This window comes from Vulpes vulpes, chromosome 2 (genome assembly GCF_048418805.1).
Source record: "Vulpes vulpes isolate BD-2025 chromosome 2, VulVul3, whole genome shotgun sequence".
Lineage (NCBI taxonomy): Eukaryota > Metazoa > Chordata > Mammalia > Carnivora > Canidae > Vulpes > Vulpes vulpes.
Window position 1 is genome coordinate 160709508 of NC_132781.1, and position 21431 is coordinate 160730938.

Below are 21431 nucleotides of genomic sequence, written 5' to 3' on the forward strand. Positions count from 1 at the left end.
CCTTCAGAGATGGTAGTGGCAGGGGCGTGGGGAGTCACCCCGATAGTCCTGCTTAGAGGCAGGGGCGGCCTGGGCATCTCTAGGTGCTCCCCGCTGCAGAAGGTCCAAAGTTCTAGGCTCCTGGCTTGGACTCAGAGCTGCCTCGCCCAGCTAGAGAGGCTGGGCATGCTCCCTGGCCCCAGGCTGGGCTGAGGAGCAAGGAGGCCTGAGTAGGGCGGGGTGGATCCCACAGGACACAGCCGGACCCTCGGGAGCCCACGGAGAGGTCAGGGAGGAGGAATGAGGGAAGGGGCAGCTGACGCCTTTGACACGGACAAGCCACTCAGCCTGGTAGGCCTCCGTTTCTTCATCTGTAAAACGGGAACAGTGACCACATGCCCTCCCCACCCCCACCTCAACGGCCACAGAGTCTTTCCCACCGTCCAGAACCCACGCCAAGCGCTCCACCCAGGCCATCTCAGCGAGCACCCAAGATGGTCCCAGGAGACCGGGCCCATTCACAGGGAGGGCTCTCGGCGCTCCCTGCCGGCACGCAGCCCGGAAGCAGGGGAGGCAGGATTTGAACCCATGGCAGGCCCCAGGGCCCCGGCTCTCAACAGCTGCACAGCCTCTGCCTTTTCCCCGTCGGGGGAGGAAGGGCCGTGTCAACGGACCAGTGGGTGTCTGTGTGTGTGGTGGGTGCCTGGGGGCGGGTGACAAGGGGCTTGTCCGTGAAAGAGAAGCCTTTCTTCTTCGATACGGGGACACACGACATCTGGATAGGCGCCCGTGTCTCCGGGCACGTGTGCGTGCGTGCGTGTGCACGGGGTGTGGCTACAGAGCCCCACCTGCCACACGTAGGGCTTGCTTTAGGTCTGTGCGTGGGCAGGACACAGGGACCAACGCGAGGGCGCCTGCGAACTTGAGCGGGTGAGTCTGCAGGCTGCTCTCATGGGAGTATCTACCCGTGGCGGGGGGACGTGGCAGGCTCGGGGTGGGCTTGCGCGTCCCGGGGTGTCTGCGGAGCGGCCCCAAGATGTGCTCTGCGGGTGTCGGCATCAGAGCCTCGTGGGGTCTGGCCAAGGAGGGTGATGGGTGAATGGGGTTGTGCTTGGGCGGGGGTGGGAGACGCAGCCCCTGGCCGCGGAGACGTGGCCTCTTACCTTGAGATCATTCAAGTCCTTACTGGCCGCGTCCACGGACAGGGTCACCTCCACGTCGGCGGCCAGCGGCCAGCGGGACTCGTCTGGAGGCACCGTCACCCGTGCTGGGTCGTAGACCACGAACACCTCCACTCCAGAGCTCCCAGAGACCCCGAAGGTCTCGGCCCCCTTGGGCACATCACTGCCAGAAAGGAGAGAGGAAAGGTTCCAGGGGGCCCTGAGGGAGACCCCACAGCGGCGCCCCCAACGGCTGGGCTGGGGAGCGGGAGGGGCCTGGCACCGGGCAGCCTGGGCTCCCTCCCTGCTCGATGTGACCCACCCTGGGCACCTGTCCTGTCCTCCGGCCTCAGTCTCCCCATCTGTAACCTGAGGAGTGGGAGCCGAGCACTGGCCGTGCGGCTTCGCCCTAGGCACAGGGCCCTTTCGCTGGATCCCACACAGCACCCAGGACATGAGACAGACAAAGGGAGCAGGGTGTGGGGCCAACCCAGGCATGTACCCCCCACTCCGTCAGCGGTCCCCGAGGCTCCCGGAGCAGAGGCAGCAGACCTCTGGACCCCCACCCCCACCCCACTCCAAGCCTTCCCATTCTGGACTTCCAAATTCCCCGACCCGATAGGAAACCCACTCGGCTGTCCACCTCTCACCACCCCCACCGCCGCCACCCGATTGCTGGGCAGCTCCTCAGGGGTCTCCCCGGACCCACCTGTGCCCCCTCCAGTCTGCCCTGCACACGGCCCGCTGAAGCCGATTGTATTGTTCCTTGCCTCAAAAGCAGTGGTTCTGTCACTCAGTAAAAGGCAAAGGCCTCACGGGACTTACAGGGCCCCCTGTGATCTGCCCCTGCCACCTCCCGACCTCTCCTCCCCACAGAGCTCCCCCCCCACACACCGCCCACTCTGCTCCAGCCACACTGACCTCCCTGCTGTTCCACACAGTTCCCAGTCTGTCCTGCCTCAGGGCCTTTGCACTAGCTCTTCCCCCCAGATATCCACAAGGCTCATTCCTTACCCTCTTCAAGGCTTCTCAGTGAAACCCCCCAGCACCCCATTTAATGCTGTGCCTTGCCCCCACTTTCTCCCCCTCCTCTCTATCCCTCAAGCTAGGCCCCCCATGGGGAGCCCATACCCTAGAGGGGCAGTTGGACAACAGCACTGACATGTCTGTCCTTCTCCCTCCCCTACATGTCACGGCTCTCCCCTGCCACTCCCCAGACAGCCATCAGCCTCAAGGCCACCAACCACTTAAGGTCATGTCCACTTGCTAAATGCACCTGACTGCAAAGATGCTGGGCCAGAGGGGTCCTCTGGTGTGTCCTCTGGCCTCTATCCTTTCCTGGACCCCTGAGGACCCACTGAGATATTAAACCCTCTAGAGAAACCAGACACCCCTCCGTAACCCCCACCACCATCACCTGTGTCCATCAGACTGCCTCCGATGACAATGGTGACAGTGATCAGAGTTACAACAACCCCAAGTCCTGCTCAGCACCTGATCTCCGAGGCTCAGCAAGGCAGTTATCATTATCCCCATTTTATAAATGCGGCCAGAGTGGAGAAGGGGCTGGGGCCCCGTGGGCCCGCTGGCAAGACCCCCCCACGCCACCCCACACCTGTGGCCCCGCATCCCCATGGGCCCGGTACCTTCAGGAATTCCTATCTTGCCTGCCCTTCATCCTGGTTTCGTCAGTCACCCTAGGAACCCAAGTACCCCAGATGCTCACCCTCTCATCTGACCCCATCTCCCACCCGCCCCCACTCCTGGACAGTCCCACATGCTGTCACCTGCACCATGGCCTCAACCACATCTCAGAGTGTTTCCCTGACAACAGAAGCCTGACCCCACAGTGGGCAGGGGCCCCCCTGCAGCCCTGCCAATGGGGCCACTTCCCCCTCACCTCCCCTACCGCCGGGCACCGAGATGAGCAGGAGCCCGGTGTGCTCCCCCCTGTCATTTCCACGGCATTGTCCCTCTGCCCGCATTCCTGGAGGGGACTGGCTCCTGCCACCACCTCCAGCGCTGCTGCCCCCACTTCCTATTTCAGTAGCCGTGGGGGTGATGGGCCAGCACCCTGGCGCCCCGGTGCTTGACCTCCTCCTCTTCAGGCGACCCTGACCCCATCCAGCCTCAGCCACCCTCGCCCAGGACAGACCCCGGACTCTGTCATTACCAAGAACTGCACCCGCCACCAGCAGCCCACCGATACCACCTGCTAACCTGCCAGCTCATTCCTCTAACTCGCTAACCCCATCCAGCCCCCAGCTCCACCAGGCCCTGCAGCCACGGAAGGTGGAGACCTCTATCCCCTCTGGGAAGCCCTGGCCCTTCCTGTCGTCTCCTCCCTTCACAGGCTCAGAGTCCCTAGCCTGCCTCACGGTCACTCCCTGGCACCGCTCGACTCCTCCACCCACCTTCCCCCCCACTCTCCCTAAGACCCCCTCCCTCCCCACTCTGCACCTGCACCCCCGCAGCTGACTGCATCCCACTCAGGTTCGTGACCGCCAACCCCAAGTGACTCTTACCACTGTCTGGCAGCCTCACAACATTTCTGGGGGCTGGAGAGCCTGGCGGGGAGGGGTAGGGTCTCAGGCCCATCTTGGGGCTCCATCTCCTGGGCACTGGGGTCTTTGGTCCCAAGGCTGCAGATAAGCCAAGTCCTGGGGCCAGGCTTTGGGGTCTGGGCTGTGAGTTCCGACATCCAGGTGGAACTTGTGTGCAGCATCAGAATGAACTGGTACCCAAGACGGGGACAGGACTGGGCCGCCCTGTCTCTCCCTCTGTTTCTCGCCTATGATCCACCCAACCCGAGGTGGAGAGGTGGGAGGTGACAGCTCGGACACCACACCTTTGTCTCTTTGGCTCCTTTCCTTTACAGGAAAATGCCTCGGGAGTTGTGTGTGCTTGCTGCCCAATCCTGTCTCCCCTTGTCCCTGTAACCTGCCCCTAATCGGGGTCTCCTCCTCTCTGTGCCAATGAAACCGCTCTCATGCCAGTTCCAGAGGTCCCTTGTCTTCCTCCTCTTGAGATCCATCAGGGACCTCGGACCCAAACGATCAGCTGTCGTCCTTGACACTTGGCCTGTGGGACACAGGCTCTCCTCTCCTCCCCTGGGCTTCTCCCTTGCTGCCCTGCCCTCTTAACTGCAGAGTGCCCAGGCAGGGGCAGGCTGGCCCCCCCGTTAACCACTACCAGTTGTGGGGCGAGTGCATGTTTAAGTTTATTATTAATGTTACTGATGCCAATGATGTGTAGACACAGAATATTAACAATAGTACAATGTATGTGACTCTTCGTTGTAAAATTACTTGTAAATCCCATAAATCCCCACCCCCAATTCTTACAGAATGCTGCCCGCAACCACAGCCAAACCATGCTGGCCATTCAACCACAGCTCCACAAACGGAGTCGCATCCCAATCTGCTCATTCTTTCCCCAATAGATATGTTGTCATGAAATGTGATACGTGACATAAATGTGGATTGACATTTTCATTTGTGTTCAAGAATAAAATGAAAGCGAAGCCACGGAGACTGGCCTCATTCTATTGGTGATACTAGCAACTTCTTTGCTGAGCCGCGTAATACTGGACAAACACCTCACTTTTTTGTGCTAATCACAATGTAACACACTTTTAAATTTAATCTGCGTTACTTTCCTTCATCAATAAAACAATAAATGGAGTTCCGGTTTGTAGGCTTTGCCAATTTCTGTGCTCTAGAGACTTCCACCAATGGCCAATTTCAAGTTACCAATGCAATGTCATTGAACTCAGAGTCGCAAAGAAATGCACAATAGCACCCCCTAAATAACAATTTCTACCATAGAAAGGTGAATGACCTCAGAGCATAGATCATGGTAGAGTATAGTAAAATAGTAAGGAAGTGGTGCATTTTGAGTTATTACCTTTGTTTTAAATATAATTTATTGGATTGTAAGCACATAGAGTTTAATTTTAAATACTGTCATGGCTGTGTTTGGCAACAGGCTCATAAACTTCCTAAAAAAAAATGGAGAATTGGGTCCTGTTAGGGAAGGACCCTGTGCTACTGCTAAAAATGTGTACTATTCACCTCGCCCCTAGCCTTCTCCAAAGGAATTCACAATCTTTACTAGGTGACTATGCACTGGGGGAAAGGAAATAATCAGACTTGTCCAGCTATATTGGACACGAGCTGTGAACTGAGCCTAATTGCAGGAGACTCACATTTCATGGCCATCTGCCAGTCAGAGTAGAGGCTTGCAGTGGTCAGGTGACCAATGGGTTTAGCTCAGATCCAGCTACCAGTGGGTCCAGTGGGCCTGTGATTCCATTCTGTGGTTTTCTCCCCTCCAGTTCCAGACTGCATTATTGGAATAGCACTTAGCAACAGGCACGGTCACCTAGTATGCACTCCTGTAAGTGTGCCCCAGCTGGCTCGAGCCTACCTGGTGCTCGGTTCTCTTGTCTGGTGACACCCACCCCCATGATGATCACCATGTTGATATGCTTAGAACCCTTACTTTCCATCTCCAGACCCATATAGTTAACTGCTTTTTGAACATCTCCCTTGAGTGTCTAACGGGCACTTTAAATTTAACATGTCCATATATAATGATAAAGGGAACAATCCAACAAGAAGATATAACAATTGTAAATATTTATGCACCCAACCTGGGAGCACCCAAATACATAAAGCAGCTAATAACAAACATAAAGGAAGTAATTGACAGTAATACGATCATAGTAGGAAATTTTAACATCTCACTTACATCAGTGGATAGATCATCCAAACAGAAAATTAACAAGGAAACAGTGGCTTGGAGTGACACGTTGGACCAAATGGATATAACAGATACATACAGAACATTCCATCCTAAAAGAGCAGAGTACACATTCATTTCAAGTGCAGACAGAACTTTCTCCAGAATCAAGATCACATATTAGGCCACAGAACAAGTCTCAAAAAATTCAAAATGATTAAAGTCATACCATGCATCTTTTCTGACTTCAACACTATGAAACTAGAAGTCGACCACAAGAAAAAAAATCTAGAAAGACCACAAATACATATAGAGGTTAAATAACATGCTACTAAACAATGAATGTTTCGATCAATGAAACAAGCAATCAAAGAGGAAATAAAAAAGTACATGGAGACAAATGAAAATGAAAGTGGTCCAAAATCTTTGGGATGCAGCAAAAGCTGTTTTAAGAAGGAAGTTTATAACCAATACAGGCCTAGCTCAAGAAGCGAAGCTCAAACAGCTAATCTTACACCTAAACGAGCTAGAAAAAGAACAACAAACAAAATTAAAAACCAGTAGAAGGAAGGAAATTCTAAAACTCAGAGAAGAAATAAATGAAATAGAAACTAAAAAAACAACAGAACAGATCAACGAAACCAGGAGCTGGTTCTTTAAAAAGATCAAACAAAATTGATAAACTTCTAGCCAGACTCGAAGAGAAAGAGAGAAAACTCAAACAAAATCAGAAACAAAAGAGGAGAAATAAACAGACACAACAGAAATACGAATGATTGTAAGACAATATTATGAAAAATGACGTGTCAGAAATTGGACAACCTAGAAGAAATGAATATATTCCTTGAAACATACAACCTACCAAAACCGAATCAGAAAGAAATAGAAAATTTGAACAGACTGATTACCAGCAATGAAATTGAATCAATAATCAAAAAACTCCCAACAAATGAAAGTCCAAGACCAGATGGCTTCAGAGGTGAATTCTACCAAATGTTTAAAGAAAAGTTAATACCTGTTCTTCTCAAACTGTTCCAAAAAACAGAGAGGTAGAAAGCTTCCAAATTCATTCTAGGAGGACATGACCCTGATACCAAAACCAGATAAAGACACTATCAAAAAAGAGAACTACAGGCCAATATCTCTCATGAACACAGATGCAAAAATCCTCAACAAAATGTTAGCAAAAATACATTAAAAAATTATTCACCACAATCAAGTGGGATTTATTACTGGGATACAAGAGTGGTTTGATATTTGCAAATCAATCATCATGATACATCACATAACAAGAAGGATAAAAACCATATGATCACTTCAGCAGATGGAGAAAAAGCATTAAACAAAGCACAACATCCCTTCATGATAAAAATCCTCAACAAGATGAGCACTGGGTGTTATACTATATGTTGGCAAATTGAATTTAAATAACTTTTTAAAAATTCTCAATAAAGTAGGTTTAGAGGGAACATACCTTTACGTCTTAAATAAAAGTCCACAGCTAACATCATACTCAATGGTAAAAAACTGAGAGCTTTTCCCCTAAGATCAGGAACAAGACCAGGATGTCCACTCTCACCACTGTTATTTAACATAGTATTGGAAGTCCTTGCTACAGCAATTAGACAAGAAAAAGAAATAAAAGATACCCAAACTGGTAAGGGATAAATAAACTCACTATTTGCAGATGACATGATACTGTATATAGAAAGCCCTAAAGACTACACCAAAAAACTACTAGAACTGAGAAGTGAATTCAGTAAGGCCGCGGGATACAAAACCAATATACAGAAATCTGTCACATTTCTATACACTAAACATCAAGTCGCAGAAATAGAAATTAAGAAAATAATCTCATTTACAATTCCACCATAAATAAAAATACCTTTTATTTATATATTTATAAATAAAATTTATAAATAAAAATTATTTTATAAATAGGAGAAAACTCAAGGAGATGAAAGACCTTTATGTTGAAAACTATAAGACATGAAAGAAATTGAAAACCACACAAACAAATGGAAAGATATTCCATGCTCACAGATTAAAAGAACAAATATTGTTAAAGTGTCCCTGCTACTCAAAATAATCTACAGATTTAGGGGATCCCTGGGTGGCGCAGCGGTTTGGCGCCTGCCTTTGGCCCAGGGCACGATCCTGGAGACCCGGGATCCAAAGAAGACATCCAGATGGCCAACAGACACATGAAAAGATGCTCAACATCATTCATCACTGGGGAGATGCAAATCAAAATCACAATGAGGAATCACCTCACACCCGTCAGAATGGCTAAACTCAAAAACACAAGAAACAACAAGTGTTGGTGAGGATGCAGAAAAAAGAGAACTTTCATGCACTGTTGGGAATGCAAACCGGTGCAGCCATTGTGGAAAATAGTATGGAGGTTCCTCAAAAAATTAAAAATAGAACTACTCTGTGATCCAGTAATTCCCCTACTGAGTGTTTACCCAAGTCACATGAAAACACTAATTTGAAAAAATATATGCACCCTTAAGGTTATCGACAATAGCCAATTTATGGAAGCAGCCCATGTGTCCGTTGATAGATAAATGGATAAAAAAGATGTGGTATAAAGATGCATACAAATATATAAATATGCATGTATAAACATGCATATACTATATATATACATACAATATTTTATAGTATATAAATATATATTTTTATATATGCAATGGAATATTATACAGCCATAAAAAAGAATAAATCTTGCCATTTGCAACAACATGGATGGATCTAGAAGGTATAATGCTGAGTGGAATAAGTCAGAGAAACACAAATATCCCATAATTACCATCTTATATAGAATTTAAGAAACAAAACGAATGAAGACAAAAAGAGACAAACCAAAAACCGGATTCTTAACTATAAAGAACAAACTGATGGCTAACAGAGGGGAGGTTGGGGTGAGAGGCCGGGGGCAGGATGGGAATTAACGAGCACACTGAAAATGATGAGCGCCAAATTTGGCAGTGAGTTGCCAAATCACTATATTGTGCACCTGAAACTAGTATAACACCGTATGTCAGATACTGGAATAATTTTTTTTTTTTTAAGTTCTAGGGGATCCCTGGGTGGCTCAGTGGTTTAGCGCCTGCCTTTGGCCCAGGGCGCGATCCTGGAGTCCCAGGATCGAGTCCCATGTTGGGTGCCCAGCATGGAGCCTGCTTCTCCCTCCTCCTGTGTCTCTGCCTCTTTCTCTCTCTCTGTCTATCATGAATAAATAAATTTAAAAAAAATTAAAAAGTTCTAGGGCAGCCTGGGTGGCTCAGTGGTTTGGCGCCACCTTTAGCCCAGGGCCTGATCCTGGAGACCCAGGATCCAGTCCCACCGGCTCCCTGCCTGGAGCTTGCTTCTCCCTCCTCCTGTGTCTCTGCCTCTCTCTCTCTCTCTCTCTCTCTCTCTGTCATGACTAAATAAATAAAAATCTTTTTTAAAAAAAGTAAAAGAAGTTCTACTCTAAAAAGCAATATTGATTGATTGATTGATTGATTGAAAGTGTCCCAAACCAAACTCCCACTTCCCCACCCCTGCGTGGTCTAAACCACTCCATCCTGGGCTTCAGCCTGGGGTCCCCTCCCTCCCTCGCACTCACACCCAGCGCCCCAACAAAGCCTAAGGACTTCACCTTCACGTCATCTCCAGAGCAGACACTCTCACCTCCCCAACGGCTCACATCCCGGGGCGGAGCACCAACTGCTTCTACATGGATTTTTACAACAGGCTGGTCTCCCGCCTGCACTCCTGCGGCCCTCAGTCTGTTCTGGATGTAACAGTAGAAGGGTCCTCTTAAAAAAAGAAAAAAAAAAGTCCTATGCTGTCCCTCCCACTCATCAGCCTTCCAGAGAGCGAAACTGGCTTCCTGCCCACTTGGCTCCCCTCTCTGCCCTCCCCAGCTCCTTGCTCTGCCTCTAGCGCATGCCCACCTCAGGCCCTTTGCACCTGCCGTTCCCCTCGCTCAGAATGTTCAGCTGGTAGATATCCATTGGGTCCCCGGCCCTCATTTCCTTCTCAGAGAGGTCTTCTCTGCCCAATTTAGGACAGTGTGAGAGGAAGACACCATGAGGCCCAGGCTCCCTCCCCCGTGAGCCAGCTTCCTTCCACCTGACACAGTCTCCTTATTTTGACATATTTGCTTATTGCCTTTCCCTCCTGTGTCTCCCTCTGGAATGCAGGGATTTTATTCCCCACTTTGCTCTCTCTAACGCTACTGGCACCTGAGCGCCCCGTTTGGTGCCCAGCACCTACCAGGGGTACAAGCAATGAGAACAGGGCAAGCCAGAAACTGGGACTGCCAGGCTGGGGGCAGCGGGGGGGGGCTGCGCTGGACCAGAATCCGACCCCCTGGCCCGAGGGCCTCTGCCCGCGCACCCCGAGGGCCGGCAGAGGGGCTCTAGCTCCACGGAGGTGGAGACGCCCAGCCAGGACCTGCCAGCCCCGGCACTGCCCTTTCGAGGGGGTGGGGCTCCGTGCAGCCAATCCCCAGCTTCAGGCAAAAGGTGACATTTCCAAGTCACGGCCCTGGCTCCCCACTCCCTATTTAGGGTAAGAAATAACAGTAACAGTAATAACAACGATGGTAAAGGAAGAGGGGCCAGGAGCGGGAACAAATGCCCTGGGGCTTCCAAGCCCAGCCCACTTTTCGCTGCCTGCGCCCCTGCTCAGCTGTTGCCATCCCTGGGGTCCTGGGCCAGCAGGTGCCAGGTGAGTCCCTCGGAGGCCGGGCCTCAGGGAGGGGGGGCGACAGGCAGGAGGGACGCTCAGGGCCCGGCCTCCGCCCTTGCAGGTGTCCCCTGCCCTCTAGCCCACCCCTCCCCCCAGTTCCCCGCAGCCTTCCCTGGTCTGTCACCGCCACCCAGGTGGTTTCACTTGGGTCGCTTCTCAGGGTGGAAAAGGTGCGAAAGAGCTGAGGGGACTCCAGCGGGAGCTTTGCAGACTGGGAGGAGGGGGGGGAGAGGACGGAAGGTTAGCAGAGGAGGGAAGGGGGGAGAGGAGGGGGGAGGGGAGGGGGGAGAGGAGCGGGGGAGGAGAGGACCGTGGGAGGGGGCTGCGGCTGCTGGCTGGTGCGCATGCCTGGCGGCTTATGGGTTATGGGGGGCAGGCACTTGCAGCTCAGATTCTCTTCCCTTGACGGCCTCCCGGACCCGCCCAGGCCTCGAAGGGGGGGCTCGCGCTGCCTTCCTCATGGCCAGGGCCCCCGGATCTGCGGGGGCCGTGGATGAAGGGCTGCTGGGGGGGGCTGTGGGCTAGGAGCCTCCAGTTGACACCTGCCCGCTTGCCGCCCTTGGGTGCAGCCCCCAGCCCCACCCCAACCTCACAGGCAGGTGACACAAAGCATGTGAAAGCTCCCCTCAGAGGAGAGGGTCTCCGTCATTCCCACGCACGCAGTCATCGTGTCCTTGTCATCACGTCCACGCTGACGCCCACCGGCGGGTGCCCTCACCTTGCCCTGCTTCCCAGAACCCTTCTCCTGCCTCTGCAGGGGCGCGGGGTGAGGATGCGGATGGGGGCGGTGGAACCTTCTGCATTCTTGAAGACCCACTTCAACTGCCACCTCTTCCACGGAGGAAAGTGCACGTTCTGTGCGGAGCGTGGGCTCAAACCCGGTCACTCAACTGCTCTGAGCCTCTACTTCCCCCCTCTGTGAAATGGGCATAACCCAGGGAGCTACCTCCTAGGGCTGTTGGGGGGATCCCATGAGATGATGCATTTCAAGCCCTTGGCACACAGTAGGAGTTTCATAGGCATTAGTGCCACTGCCACCGGTACGGTTACTGTCCCCGGGACCCCCAGCAGCCCAGCCCACTCGGGCCAGCTCTCCGCGTCCCCTGTGTTCCCACAGCACGGGTTCAGACCTTCCTTGGGGGCCCCTCCACCATCCGTCTGTGTCACCCAGAGCAGCGTCCTGGCTGACTCGTCCTGCGCATCCCTGCGCCCCGTGCCCAGCCTGGACCTGTGTGCCAGGCTCATAAAGAGGCTGCAAGGAGAACAGAGTCAATGCTTAGAGGATCTCCTAGAAGGAGGCGCAGAGGGTGGGATGGAAGATTTCAAGTCAGCAGGAACCCAGCCCACCTGCTGTGGCGAGGTGTGTGCCCCCCACCTGGTAAGGCGTAAGCACAGGGTGTCCCGGGGGTAATAGTGGGGAGGGGTATGCTGCAGGCATGTGCTCGGGTTTTGACACCCATGATCTCATCTACACGCACCCTCCCAGGTATGTGTTCCTGTCCTCATTTGACCCACGAAGAAATCCCAGAGAGGTGGGATCCCTGGGTGGCGCAGTGGTTTGGCGCCTGCCTTTGGCCCAGGGCACGATCCTGGAGACCCGGGATCGAATCCCACGTCAGGCTCCTGGTGCATGGAGCCTGCTTCTCCCTCTGCCTGTGTCTCTGCCTCTCTCTCTCTCTCTCTCTGACTATCATGAATAAATAAATAAAATCTTTAAAAAAAAAAAAAAAAAAAAAAAAAAAAAAAAAAAAAAAGAAATCCCAGAGAGGTTAAGTAACTTTCCTAGGGTCACACAGCTGGCAGAGGAGGAGGGAGCAGCAGGTTTGTCTTCTATTTTGTGCTGGCCTGGCTGACGTTAAAAGGAGCATGCGTGCCCTGAGCGTGCCCCCAGCGGGGACCGGAAGGATGAGTTAGTTGGGGAAGATGTAGGAAGGAAAAAGGGAAATGTCGAAACCTTGCAACACAAGCTCCTCAACATGGTTGCTTGGGAGTGGGTGGGGGACGGAGGCGGTGGCCAAGGCAGCGTGTGGGGCACCGAGTCAGGAAAGCCATGTCCCTTCCTCGCCACACGTGCACCTGAACTTTGCAGGGGTGAGGTCGGTGCAGGGCAAGAGGGCAGCCAGCGCCCATGACCTCCTGGCTCCTGCTTGCCCTAAACAGTGAGTCCTCTGCAGGGTGTTCATAGGCCTCGGGTCGGAAAAGGGTCCCAGAGATCATCCTGGCCTGCCTGCTGCCCCCCGCAGGACTCTGTGCTTGAGGGGCGCCTGGGGGGCTCAGCGGTGGAGCATCTGCCTTCAGCCCAGGGCGTGACCCCGGGGTCCTGGGCTCGAGTCCGGCATCCGGCTCCCCGCAGGGAGCCTGCTTCTCCCTCTGCCTGTGTCTCTGCCTCTCTCTGTGTCTCTCATGAATAAATAAATAAATTTTTTTAAAAGGGCTGTGCTTGAATACTTCCGGTGACAGACAACTTACTACCTCACACTCCTTTGTGTTTTGACAGCTCAGGTAATTGGAAAGCTTTTCCTTTGCTTAGCTGCACCCTGGCTCCCGGAAGCCTCCTCCCACGGGGGTTCAGCAGGCCACACCTTACTTACCACTTGGCCTCTGAGGAGAAGAGAAACACAATAGTCGTGGAGAAGTCCCTCCCACGCCCTCCATCATACCAGCCCCTGGGGATAGAGCTGGGGGTCTGGGGCCCCTCTTCCCAGCCTAAGGTCTGGGCAGGGAGGGCAGAATGGTGCTGACTCGGCCTCCAGCTGGGTGGGTGGGGATGGGGCAGGGTGGCAAAGGACTCGTGTGCCCTGGAGGGCTGCCCAGGGCACCGTGCTGGGCAGAGGCAAAGGCAGAGAAGAGAATGATGGAGAATCAGATGGAAGAGCTGAGGAGTGAGCCAGTGAGCAGCCCTTGAGCTGCCTGGCCCGGCCAAGCCGATAGCCACCCTCACATCTGACCGGACACCTGCCCACTGGATGCCCCCAAGGTGCACCCCCCAATGTCCTAGACTTGGAGTTTTCTGGACTGAAGCCACAAGGAATGCCAGCCGGTGGTCCTCTCTGGAGCGGCCAGCCCTGGGGGTGCTTCTGCTGGGGGCCCAGACCCGCCGTGGCCGACAGTCCCAGCGGGCCGACCAGCCCCCTGCAGGCTCCCGTCCTAAGGGGCATCATGGAGCGTCCAGTTAGTGCCGCTGGCCGCTCGGCCTCAGGACACATTCCCCGAGCACCTGCCGTGTGTCTGGTGAAAGCAGAGAGGAATCGCCCCGGCCCTGCCCTCGACAGACCCACACCACGGTCTGCGCCACACTTCTATCCCACTCCAATTCCATCGCCTGGCCCCTGCCTGCGGAGCAGGGAAGTTAAATATTCCTCTCCCTATTTTACAGATTGAGATTCAAAGGGAGGCCACACACGGGGACCTGAGTGACAGAGCTAGGATTTGACCCTACCGGGGACTGACTCCAAAGCCCAGCCTCAGCCTTGACCCCACTCCACCCCCTAGAGCGGACCCAGCAACAGAGGAGATGCTCAGATAGTGAGGCCTTAAAAAATTAAAAAAAAAAAAAAAGATAATGAGGTCTTTGGGGGTCAAAGTAAACCTGGGTTCAAATCCCAGCTCCAGCCTTTCGTGGGCTGTGTGACTTTGGACAAGTCCCTTGACCTCTCTGCGTCTCACTTTCTTCATCTGCCATTTGTGGATCATTTGAGGTGTCTGCACCACACAGGTTTGTTGCGACATTTCATGGGGATAAGGCAGTGAGCACTTGCTACGGTGCCGCCCCTGTCCCTGCGGTCACCAGGGGTTTGGGGAGCGAGCAGGTCCTGGCGTGAGAGCTGGTGGATAAGAGGAGCCCCGTACCTCCCTTCACTAACATGTGGGTTGGGAACATCTGCAACCTGAAGTCTTTTTGGCTCCCAGACTGCGACGGGAGCTCGTGACGGGCAGGACTGGGCCGTGTCCCCGCCGAGTGCCGAGCCCAGCACTGAGCTGCACACAGGGCAGGTGTTCAGAGGCATCTGCTAAGTGACCACCGTGGGGCGAAGGCCGCAGAAGGTCCCCCAGCTTCCCCACCCCGGTGCGGTTTTCTCCCTGGGCCTCCCCGGGGTGCTGGCTGCGGCTGACAGAGGTCAGGGGAGGGCAAATGTCTGGCACCTTGCAGACTCCCCATCACGGGCGCACATTCTCGCCTCAACCTGGAAGGGCGCAGGGCAGGGCTGTGCTCTCTCCCTCTTTCTTCCCTTCCTTCCCAGAGATTACAATCGTGGGTAACCTGTGCCCTGTCATTGCTCACGGAGGGGCACGCCCAGGGCCTGGAAAGAAGGAGGGCGCGCCCGGGGCAGGCCTTCCGGGGACCCCGTGCCTTCCTGGGAGTAGGGGCTGGGCCGGGGGTGCCAGTCTCAGCGCCAGGCCTCCCCAGCAGAGGCACACAGGGGCTGGGGACCAGAACCTCTCCGCGCGCACGAGCGAGAGAGACAGAGACGGAGAGAGCGCGAGCCCAGAGCTGTGGATGGGAAGTCACCCATGAGTCACTCCTTCCCTCTCCCCGTGGGGTCACCATGCATGCCCGTGCGTATGCATTTCGTGCCTTATGAAATTCCTCGTCTGTAAAATGGGGGCCAAAGCCACAGGTATGAACAACAAGCAATGTTATCCCCACCTCTCGTGGGCGGAGCAGCCACAGCGAGGCTAAGCCACGGCCCCGAGGTCACACAGCCTGCAAGTCTAAGCCTGAGCCCCACCCAGAGGTCGTGACTACCAGCCACCCTGTTCTCAGCAGCGGGTGCTGCATAGACTCCCAGATGGTCCCAGCGCCACAGAGCTCCCCCTCAGTGCCCGGGGAGGATGGAGCCCGGCCTGCCTTCCCAGTCCTCGCCCGGGCCCAGCAGACGCACCAGCTGTACCAGCCACGGGGTCTGACCCTGGAGTTTCCAGCCCTGCCTTAGCCCACCCGTCCCAGCGCGGTGCCCGGGACCCCGGCGGGGGCGGGCGGGCTCACAGCAGTGGCTGGAGCACCTTCAGGGCCCCATGTGGCCGTGGACTCCAGTGCGGGTGACTGGCCTCCCCGGGCCAATTGGAGGCCCGAACACAGCGCCCGACCTCCGGAGAGGGCAGGCCCCCGCCAAGAGCTCCCAGATGGTCCCAGCTCCCTCGTGCTGTCTGCAGGGCGCCCGTCCAGGCCCACAGCTGAGGCCCACCTCCTGGGCTCCCCCCGCAGCTGGGGAGGAATTTGCCAGCTCTTTCTTTCTTTTTCTATTTTAAAAGATTCACATATTTACTTATTTATTTATTTTAAAGGGAAGGAGAGAGAGAGAGGGCAGAGGGAGAGGGAGAGAGAATGCCAAGTAGATGGCACGCCCGACACGAGGCTCGGCCCCACAATGTTGAGATCTTGACCTGAGCCGAGACCAAGAGTCGGATGCCCAACCAACCGAGGCACCCAGGGGCCGTTGCCAGTTCCTTCTAGCCCCACATCCCGCCCACATCTGCCAGCCTCAGGACCCCTTGGCAGAGCTAAACAGCTGCTTAGCAGCCACCAAGAAGGGAGTGGAAGCCTCTCTGGAGGGCGCAAAGCTGAGGACATGTCACACGGAGAGCGTTTTGGGGTTGAGAGGAATCCACGTCACATGTGAGCCACCCTCCCATTCCTGGCGTCTCGAGTGCTCTCTCGGCCCCCGAGCGAGGAAGGGCAGGGACTGGGCGGAGAAGGGGCAGCTGGGGGCTGGCAGTGAGGGCGGCAGGAAGGAAAACCGAAGGTGAAGAATGAGGCTGGGTTCAAAGACCAGAGATGATGGGAGTGGCAGGGAGGGGAGGGCCCCGTGGTCTCAAATGGCAGGTGGCCAGGCGGACCAGGGAGGCAGGGACGCCTGTAGGATGGAGGAGCGGCTGACCTCGGAGGACCACCCGATGCCGACGCTTCCCGTTCCGAGACACACTCCACCGGCCCGTGTCCACACTCCACCTGGATCGCCACCCGCGCCGTGTAGGGAGGCCCCGAAGTCTCCAAGCACCTCACGTCTAAACTGTGACATTACTTCTAATGAAGGAATGCGGTGTGGCCCAGGAGGGAGCCGGGACGAGACACGGTCCTCACCCGGCCCTTCAGCCCAGGTCCGGCCCGGCTCTTGGGGCCTGTCCGTCATACGAATTAGCGTCTCCACAACCCTGTCATTATCCCGTGAGCTGCACAATTATGCTTCATTGTACTTCTGTGCACGTTAAAAGCATCAATTTACTCAATGTAAACATTAAGAATATATACACCACAGGTTTTATAACTCTGTTTTGGCATTTTCGGGGTTTTGGAAAGACACAGCAGCCCAGGGAAAAGCAGCAGCCTGGGGCCTCCCTCTGGCTCATCAGCGGCCTGCAGAGTCCTCCTCTCTGGGCACCTCGAACTCCGCCAGCCTGATCTGAAGACTCTATTTTGCCCTGATGCTTTGCAGAACTGCGGGAGGCTGGGTTGGGACCTGAGAGGATGTCTGTGTCCCCCACCCGCCAGCCTTCTCGTCCTGGCCAGGGAGTAAACATTCATTACCGCCTCTGGCCTGGAGCTCTGATTCTGGCCTCTGGGCAGACAAAGGGGGTGAGACTGCACCACGGATCGATTCCCCCCCACACCGCCCACCCCCTCTTCTTTGGTGTGCATCCTCTGGGGGCCACCTCCAAGCACGGGCAGGGACAACCAGAGCAGTCTGACCAGACCGGGAGGGTCAGGATGGAGAGCCAGCACGCTGGGGTGACGGGTCAGGATGGTGACTTAGGCCATGGAGTGAGGGGATGGTGTAGAATCTTAGCACACCCAGAGTCGGGCGATTTCCAAAGGTTCCCGGGGCTGGGGCACACAGTTACCCCAAAGACAAACTGCTCCACACAGTGCACACAGCACCAGGGGAGTTCATCACTCCCCGTGATGTCACCCCGCATGCCCACCCCCTGGCTCTCCTGGGGGGCTTGGCCTCCCGGCAGCTCAGGTGACCCACAAACCACCTCTTCGGTGTAGGGGCAGGGGATCCCCCACTTTTACCAGCAAAGGCTAAGTAGAGACCCCTGCTTGGTCTCAGCTGGAGCCAGACTCCTGGCAATGGGGGTGGAGAGGCCCCACACTGATCATCGTGTGCAGCCCAGGTCCTGGGTGACCTTTAGGCTCTCTTCAAACCTTCCCAGGCTGATAATTTCATGCCTCTTTCTCTACCCATCCCAGACCAGATGGCTGGGAAGTTCTTCCTTACATCTACTCTTAAACCAAACTGCTGCAGATTAAAGCTTTATTTTCTAGAGACCCTCCGTGGCTACATCCCTAGTCAAGACCAATGCCCAGCGTGAAGCATCCTCAAGGGCTGTTGGGTGGGGATCTCTCAAAATGCTCACTCAGGGGGCGCCTGGGTGACTCAGTTGGCTCAGGTCTTGATCTCATGGTCATGGGTTCAATCCCCGTGTTTAAAATAGAATAGAATAGGGCAGCCTGGGTGGCTCAGCGGTTTAGCGCCGCCTTCAGCCCAGGGCCTGATCCTGGAGACCTGGGATCAAGTCCCACATCGGGCTCCCTGCATGGAGCCTGCTTCTCCCTCTGCCTGTGTCTCTGCCTCTCTCTCTCTCTCACTCTCTCTCTCTGTGTCTCTCTCATAAATAAATAAATAAAATCTTTTAAAAATAGAATAGAATAGAATAGAATAGAATAGAATAGAATAAAACAAAATAAAGTGCTCACTCAGAAATAGCACTGAAGAAGCTCTCCCCTCCCAGGGTCAACCAGAGCACAGTAGCTGTGGCCTACCCAGGCAGCTTCCTCATGCTCCATGGCTGGGCCAGGGTCCGAATCTGAAGACGCTGAGGTGCTTGGTGATCCCAAAGGGATTCCCAGACAGCACAGCCCTCTGTTCCCACCACACACAGCCCGATCTGTCCTCTGTTCTTCTGACCTTCTGAGACGTGATGGGAGGAAAAGGGACCAGAGAACAGGGAGCTCACAGAGCTGTCAGAGCTATGAGCACCGTCTCTGCCTTCCAGGGGCCCTACACACCCAGGGTCTCATTTACTCCCCACCCTGCCCCGTGGAGGTCCGTGCTATTGTCAGCTGAGGAAGCCACGGCTCAGAGAAGGGCAGCGGCTTGCCCGGGGCATACAGCCACGAATGGAGCTAGGATGACAAACCAACTCTGTCCAGCTCAGAATCTGGTGCTTGACCTCCCCAAGAGGGAGGGGACTTAGCTCACCCTCTTGGGACTCAGATAAGGGAGAAGCCCAGCGAAGGGCCAGTGACTTGGCCCATGCCAGACAGCAAGTCAGCAGTAGAGCCAGGACCAGAACCCGTGTCTCCGGGCTCCCAGTAAAATGCTTCTGGCCTTAGTCAGCCGCACCATGTAGGCCTAAGTTTCTGAAATGAGGATGAGAGCAGAGGCCTGGATGACCATCCCCTGGGGATGAGAGCAGAGGCCTGGATGACCATCCCCTGGGGATGAGAGCAAAGGTCTGGAATCGGACCGTGGGCGCCCACTAGCCACCCCTTCCTTGCCCTTGGTGTGAAAGCAGGGTGGCCAGACAAAGCTGGAGGCCCAGCTAAATATGAATTTCAGCTAAGCAGCAGTTTTTAAAAACATAAGGATGACCCAGACAATATGCTGGAATAATTCTTTGTTGTCTGTCTCAAAAGCGTACTTAACTGGGCGCCCTGGTTCCCCATTTGCTAAGCCTGGGAAACGCTACGTTGAAGGGACAGGAGAAAACGAGGTCTCGGCTGGTCCCAGAGAAGCAGCCCCACACCAGGGCTTCCGACAGGACTCAGAGCCGAGGTCCGGCCTCCATGCATCCTGGCTCCCCCTCCTCAGCCCTGTCCCTGGGGCCGCAGGCCACTGTCAGAGGGGTCAGGAGGGCTTCCGGGACACAGGCTCGCCTGAGGCCAAGTGGGAAGTCAGGCCCTGCATTCACTAGCCAGACTGGGACAGCACAGCACCCGAGCTCCAGGAGCGCAGCGGGAGCTCAGTCTCCCCAGCCCCCACCTCCTCGGAGAGGGGGGCCTTCACCCTGAGCCCCTTATCTGCAGGGGCTCCAGCCCCATCTGATCCAGCAGGGATGGAGTCTATAGAGAGTGTCAGAGCGGAAACGCTGCCCAAGACCCCCCAAGTCCAGCTCCCTGGGCCCCCATCTGGGCAGAGCCAGGACAGAGAGGACTCAGGCCAAAGGGAGAAGCCGATTCTTCTGGGGCTCCTAAGATGTCACCAGGGCTACCATCGCCACCAGCACCATCGTCATCACGGTGGCAAACATGAGACCGGGTCTTATTCTAGGTTCTTGTCTTTTATTAACTCCTTGAATCATCCCTCTGACACTCCCTCCTGATCCCAATCACCCTGGCGGGCCTCCAAGGATCGAGCTGCCACACACCCCACACCTCTCCACCTCAGTCAGATGGGTCGTTGGCAAGAGGCAGAGGGAGAAATTCAGGGTGGCCCAGTCCCGCTCCCTGTCTCGAGCACCAGTTCGTTCTGGTGTTGCACCCAAGTCCCATGCTGACGTCAGAACGCAGAGCCCAGGGCTCAGAGCTAGAACCTTTATCCAGGGGCCTCAAGGCCAAAGACCTGACCCCGGTGCCCAGGAGATGGAACCCCAAGATGGGCCTGAAACCTTAGCCCCAGTTCTCCATCCCACTCCACCTGCCCTGCCGTCAGAACCATCTCCTACCAGCATGTTCGATTTGTCCACCGGGCGCCCACCCCGTGGCCTTGGGGTCCTCCCCCGTGGCCCAGCCCTCTGCAGCCAGGTGGGTACCTCTCAGCTCTCACCTGTGAACGTCCACAGACGTCTCGACCCCCACCACACACACGGCGTAGGTGGGCTTCTTCAGGGACAGCCGCACAGATCTCTGCGGGGCCATCCCGTGCCCCTGGCCGCCGGCCTCTGCACTTCCTATGGCCCCGGCTCCTCTCCTGGGCACCAAGCCGCGCCAGGAAGGAGTTTGCCTTCTGATGGGTCGGAGCTTTCCTCCTCCCTTTTAATTTCACCCTGTGACCTGATTAGCTGCCTGAGCCGGAGTCCCCACCTCCTGGCTCCCCGCCCAGCCCTCTCACTCAGGCCTGTCAATCCAGGAGGCCAGGGGAGAAGGCACCTCCCAGAAGGATGGGAAATGGGGGCTTCGGCAGGGGTCCCCAGGGAGCAGGGCCCAGCTGCCAGCCCAAGCTCCCGTCGGCCCTGTCTCTCCTTCCCCTAGCTTTGCCTCTATCCTCAGACTCCTGGTTGTCTGAACGCACCAACGTAATGACGTCAGCATTTTCTGAGGGCTGATGAAGCGCCAGGTGCAGATCTGATCTCAGGTGCTGAGAAATCAGGTAGCCCAGAAGCACAGGGCAGTCAGACCTCCGGGGTTCGAATCCTGGCTCTGCCTCTTACAACCTATGACCTTGGGCGGTTACCCTACCCCCTGTGGCTTCATTTCCCGGGTGTCCGGTGGCAGCTGTGCCCGTCCCGGTGACTGCTGTGGGGCTGCGGGCACTGGGCGCAGTGCCTGACAGCAAACATTCACTAACGGAAACGCTAAGGACTCTTCTCGGGATCCTCACGTTCTGGAGAAGAGACTCACGGCTGCAGGACCCGCTGTCAGTAAGTGGGAGAGCCGTGGCCTGCCCCCAGGTCCGCCAGGCCCGCTATACCACCCCCAGGAGGTGAGGGCCTGCCCTCGGACCCCGACTCCAGAGATGGCAAAGGCCACCCTCAGGCCAGCACCAGGGGGGAGGGCCCCTCAGAGCCAGGGGCTGGGGAGGCCTGATTCGTTTCTCAAAATCCCTCCTTTGCAGCCCTGCCTGGTCTCAGGCCTGCTTG

General features: G+C 55.3%; 1 protein-coding gene and 1 long non-coding RNA gene across 3 annotated transcripts in view; one reads left to right on the plus strand and one right to left on the minus strand.

The window, feature by feature from the left end:
* PADI1 (peptidyl arginine deiminase 1) overlaps window positions 1–21431 on the minus strand; it is a 70332-nt gene that overhangs the window by 20197 nt on the left and 28704 nt on the right. Inside the window, exons 1-2 of one of the 2 annotated variants that reach the window (XM_026012016.2) lie at window positions 20399–20833; window positions 1143–1323 (exon numbers count right to left, since the gene is read on the minus strand). In XM_026012016.2, the coding sequence (XP_025867801.2) occupies window positions 1143–1323; window positions 20399–20490 (273 nt within the window). In that variant the 5' untranslated portion in view covers window positions 20491–20833. Of the gene's footprint in view, window positions 1–1142; window positions 1324–20398; window positions 20834–21431 lie in introns of those variants that run through there. The other variant, XM_072751067.1, reaches the window with a different exon arrangement.
* LOC140596231 (uncharacterized) lies at window positions 11095–13009 on the plus strand. The gene is made up of 4 exons (XR_011998266.1): window positions 11095–11988; window positions 12115–12160; window positions 12397–12449; window positions 12803–13009. It is a non-coding gene; the product is annotated as an uncharacterized lncRNA (long non-coding RNA).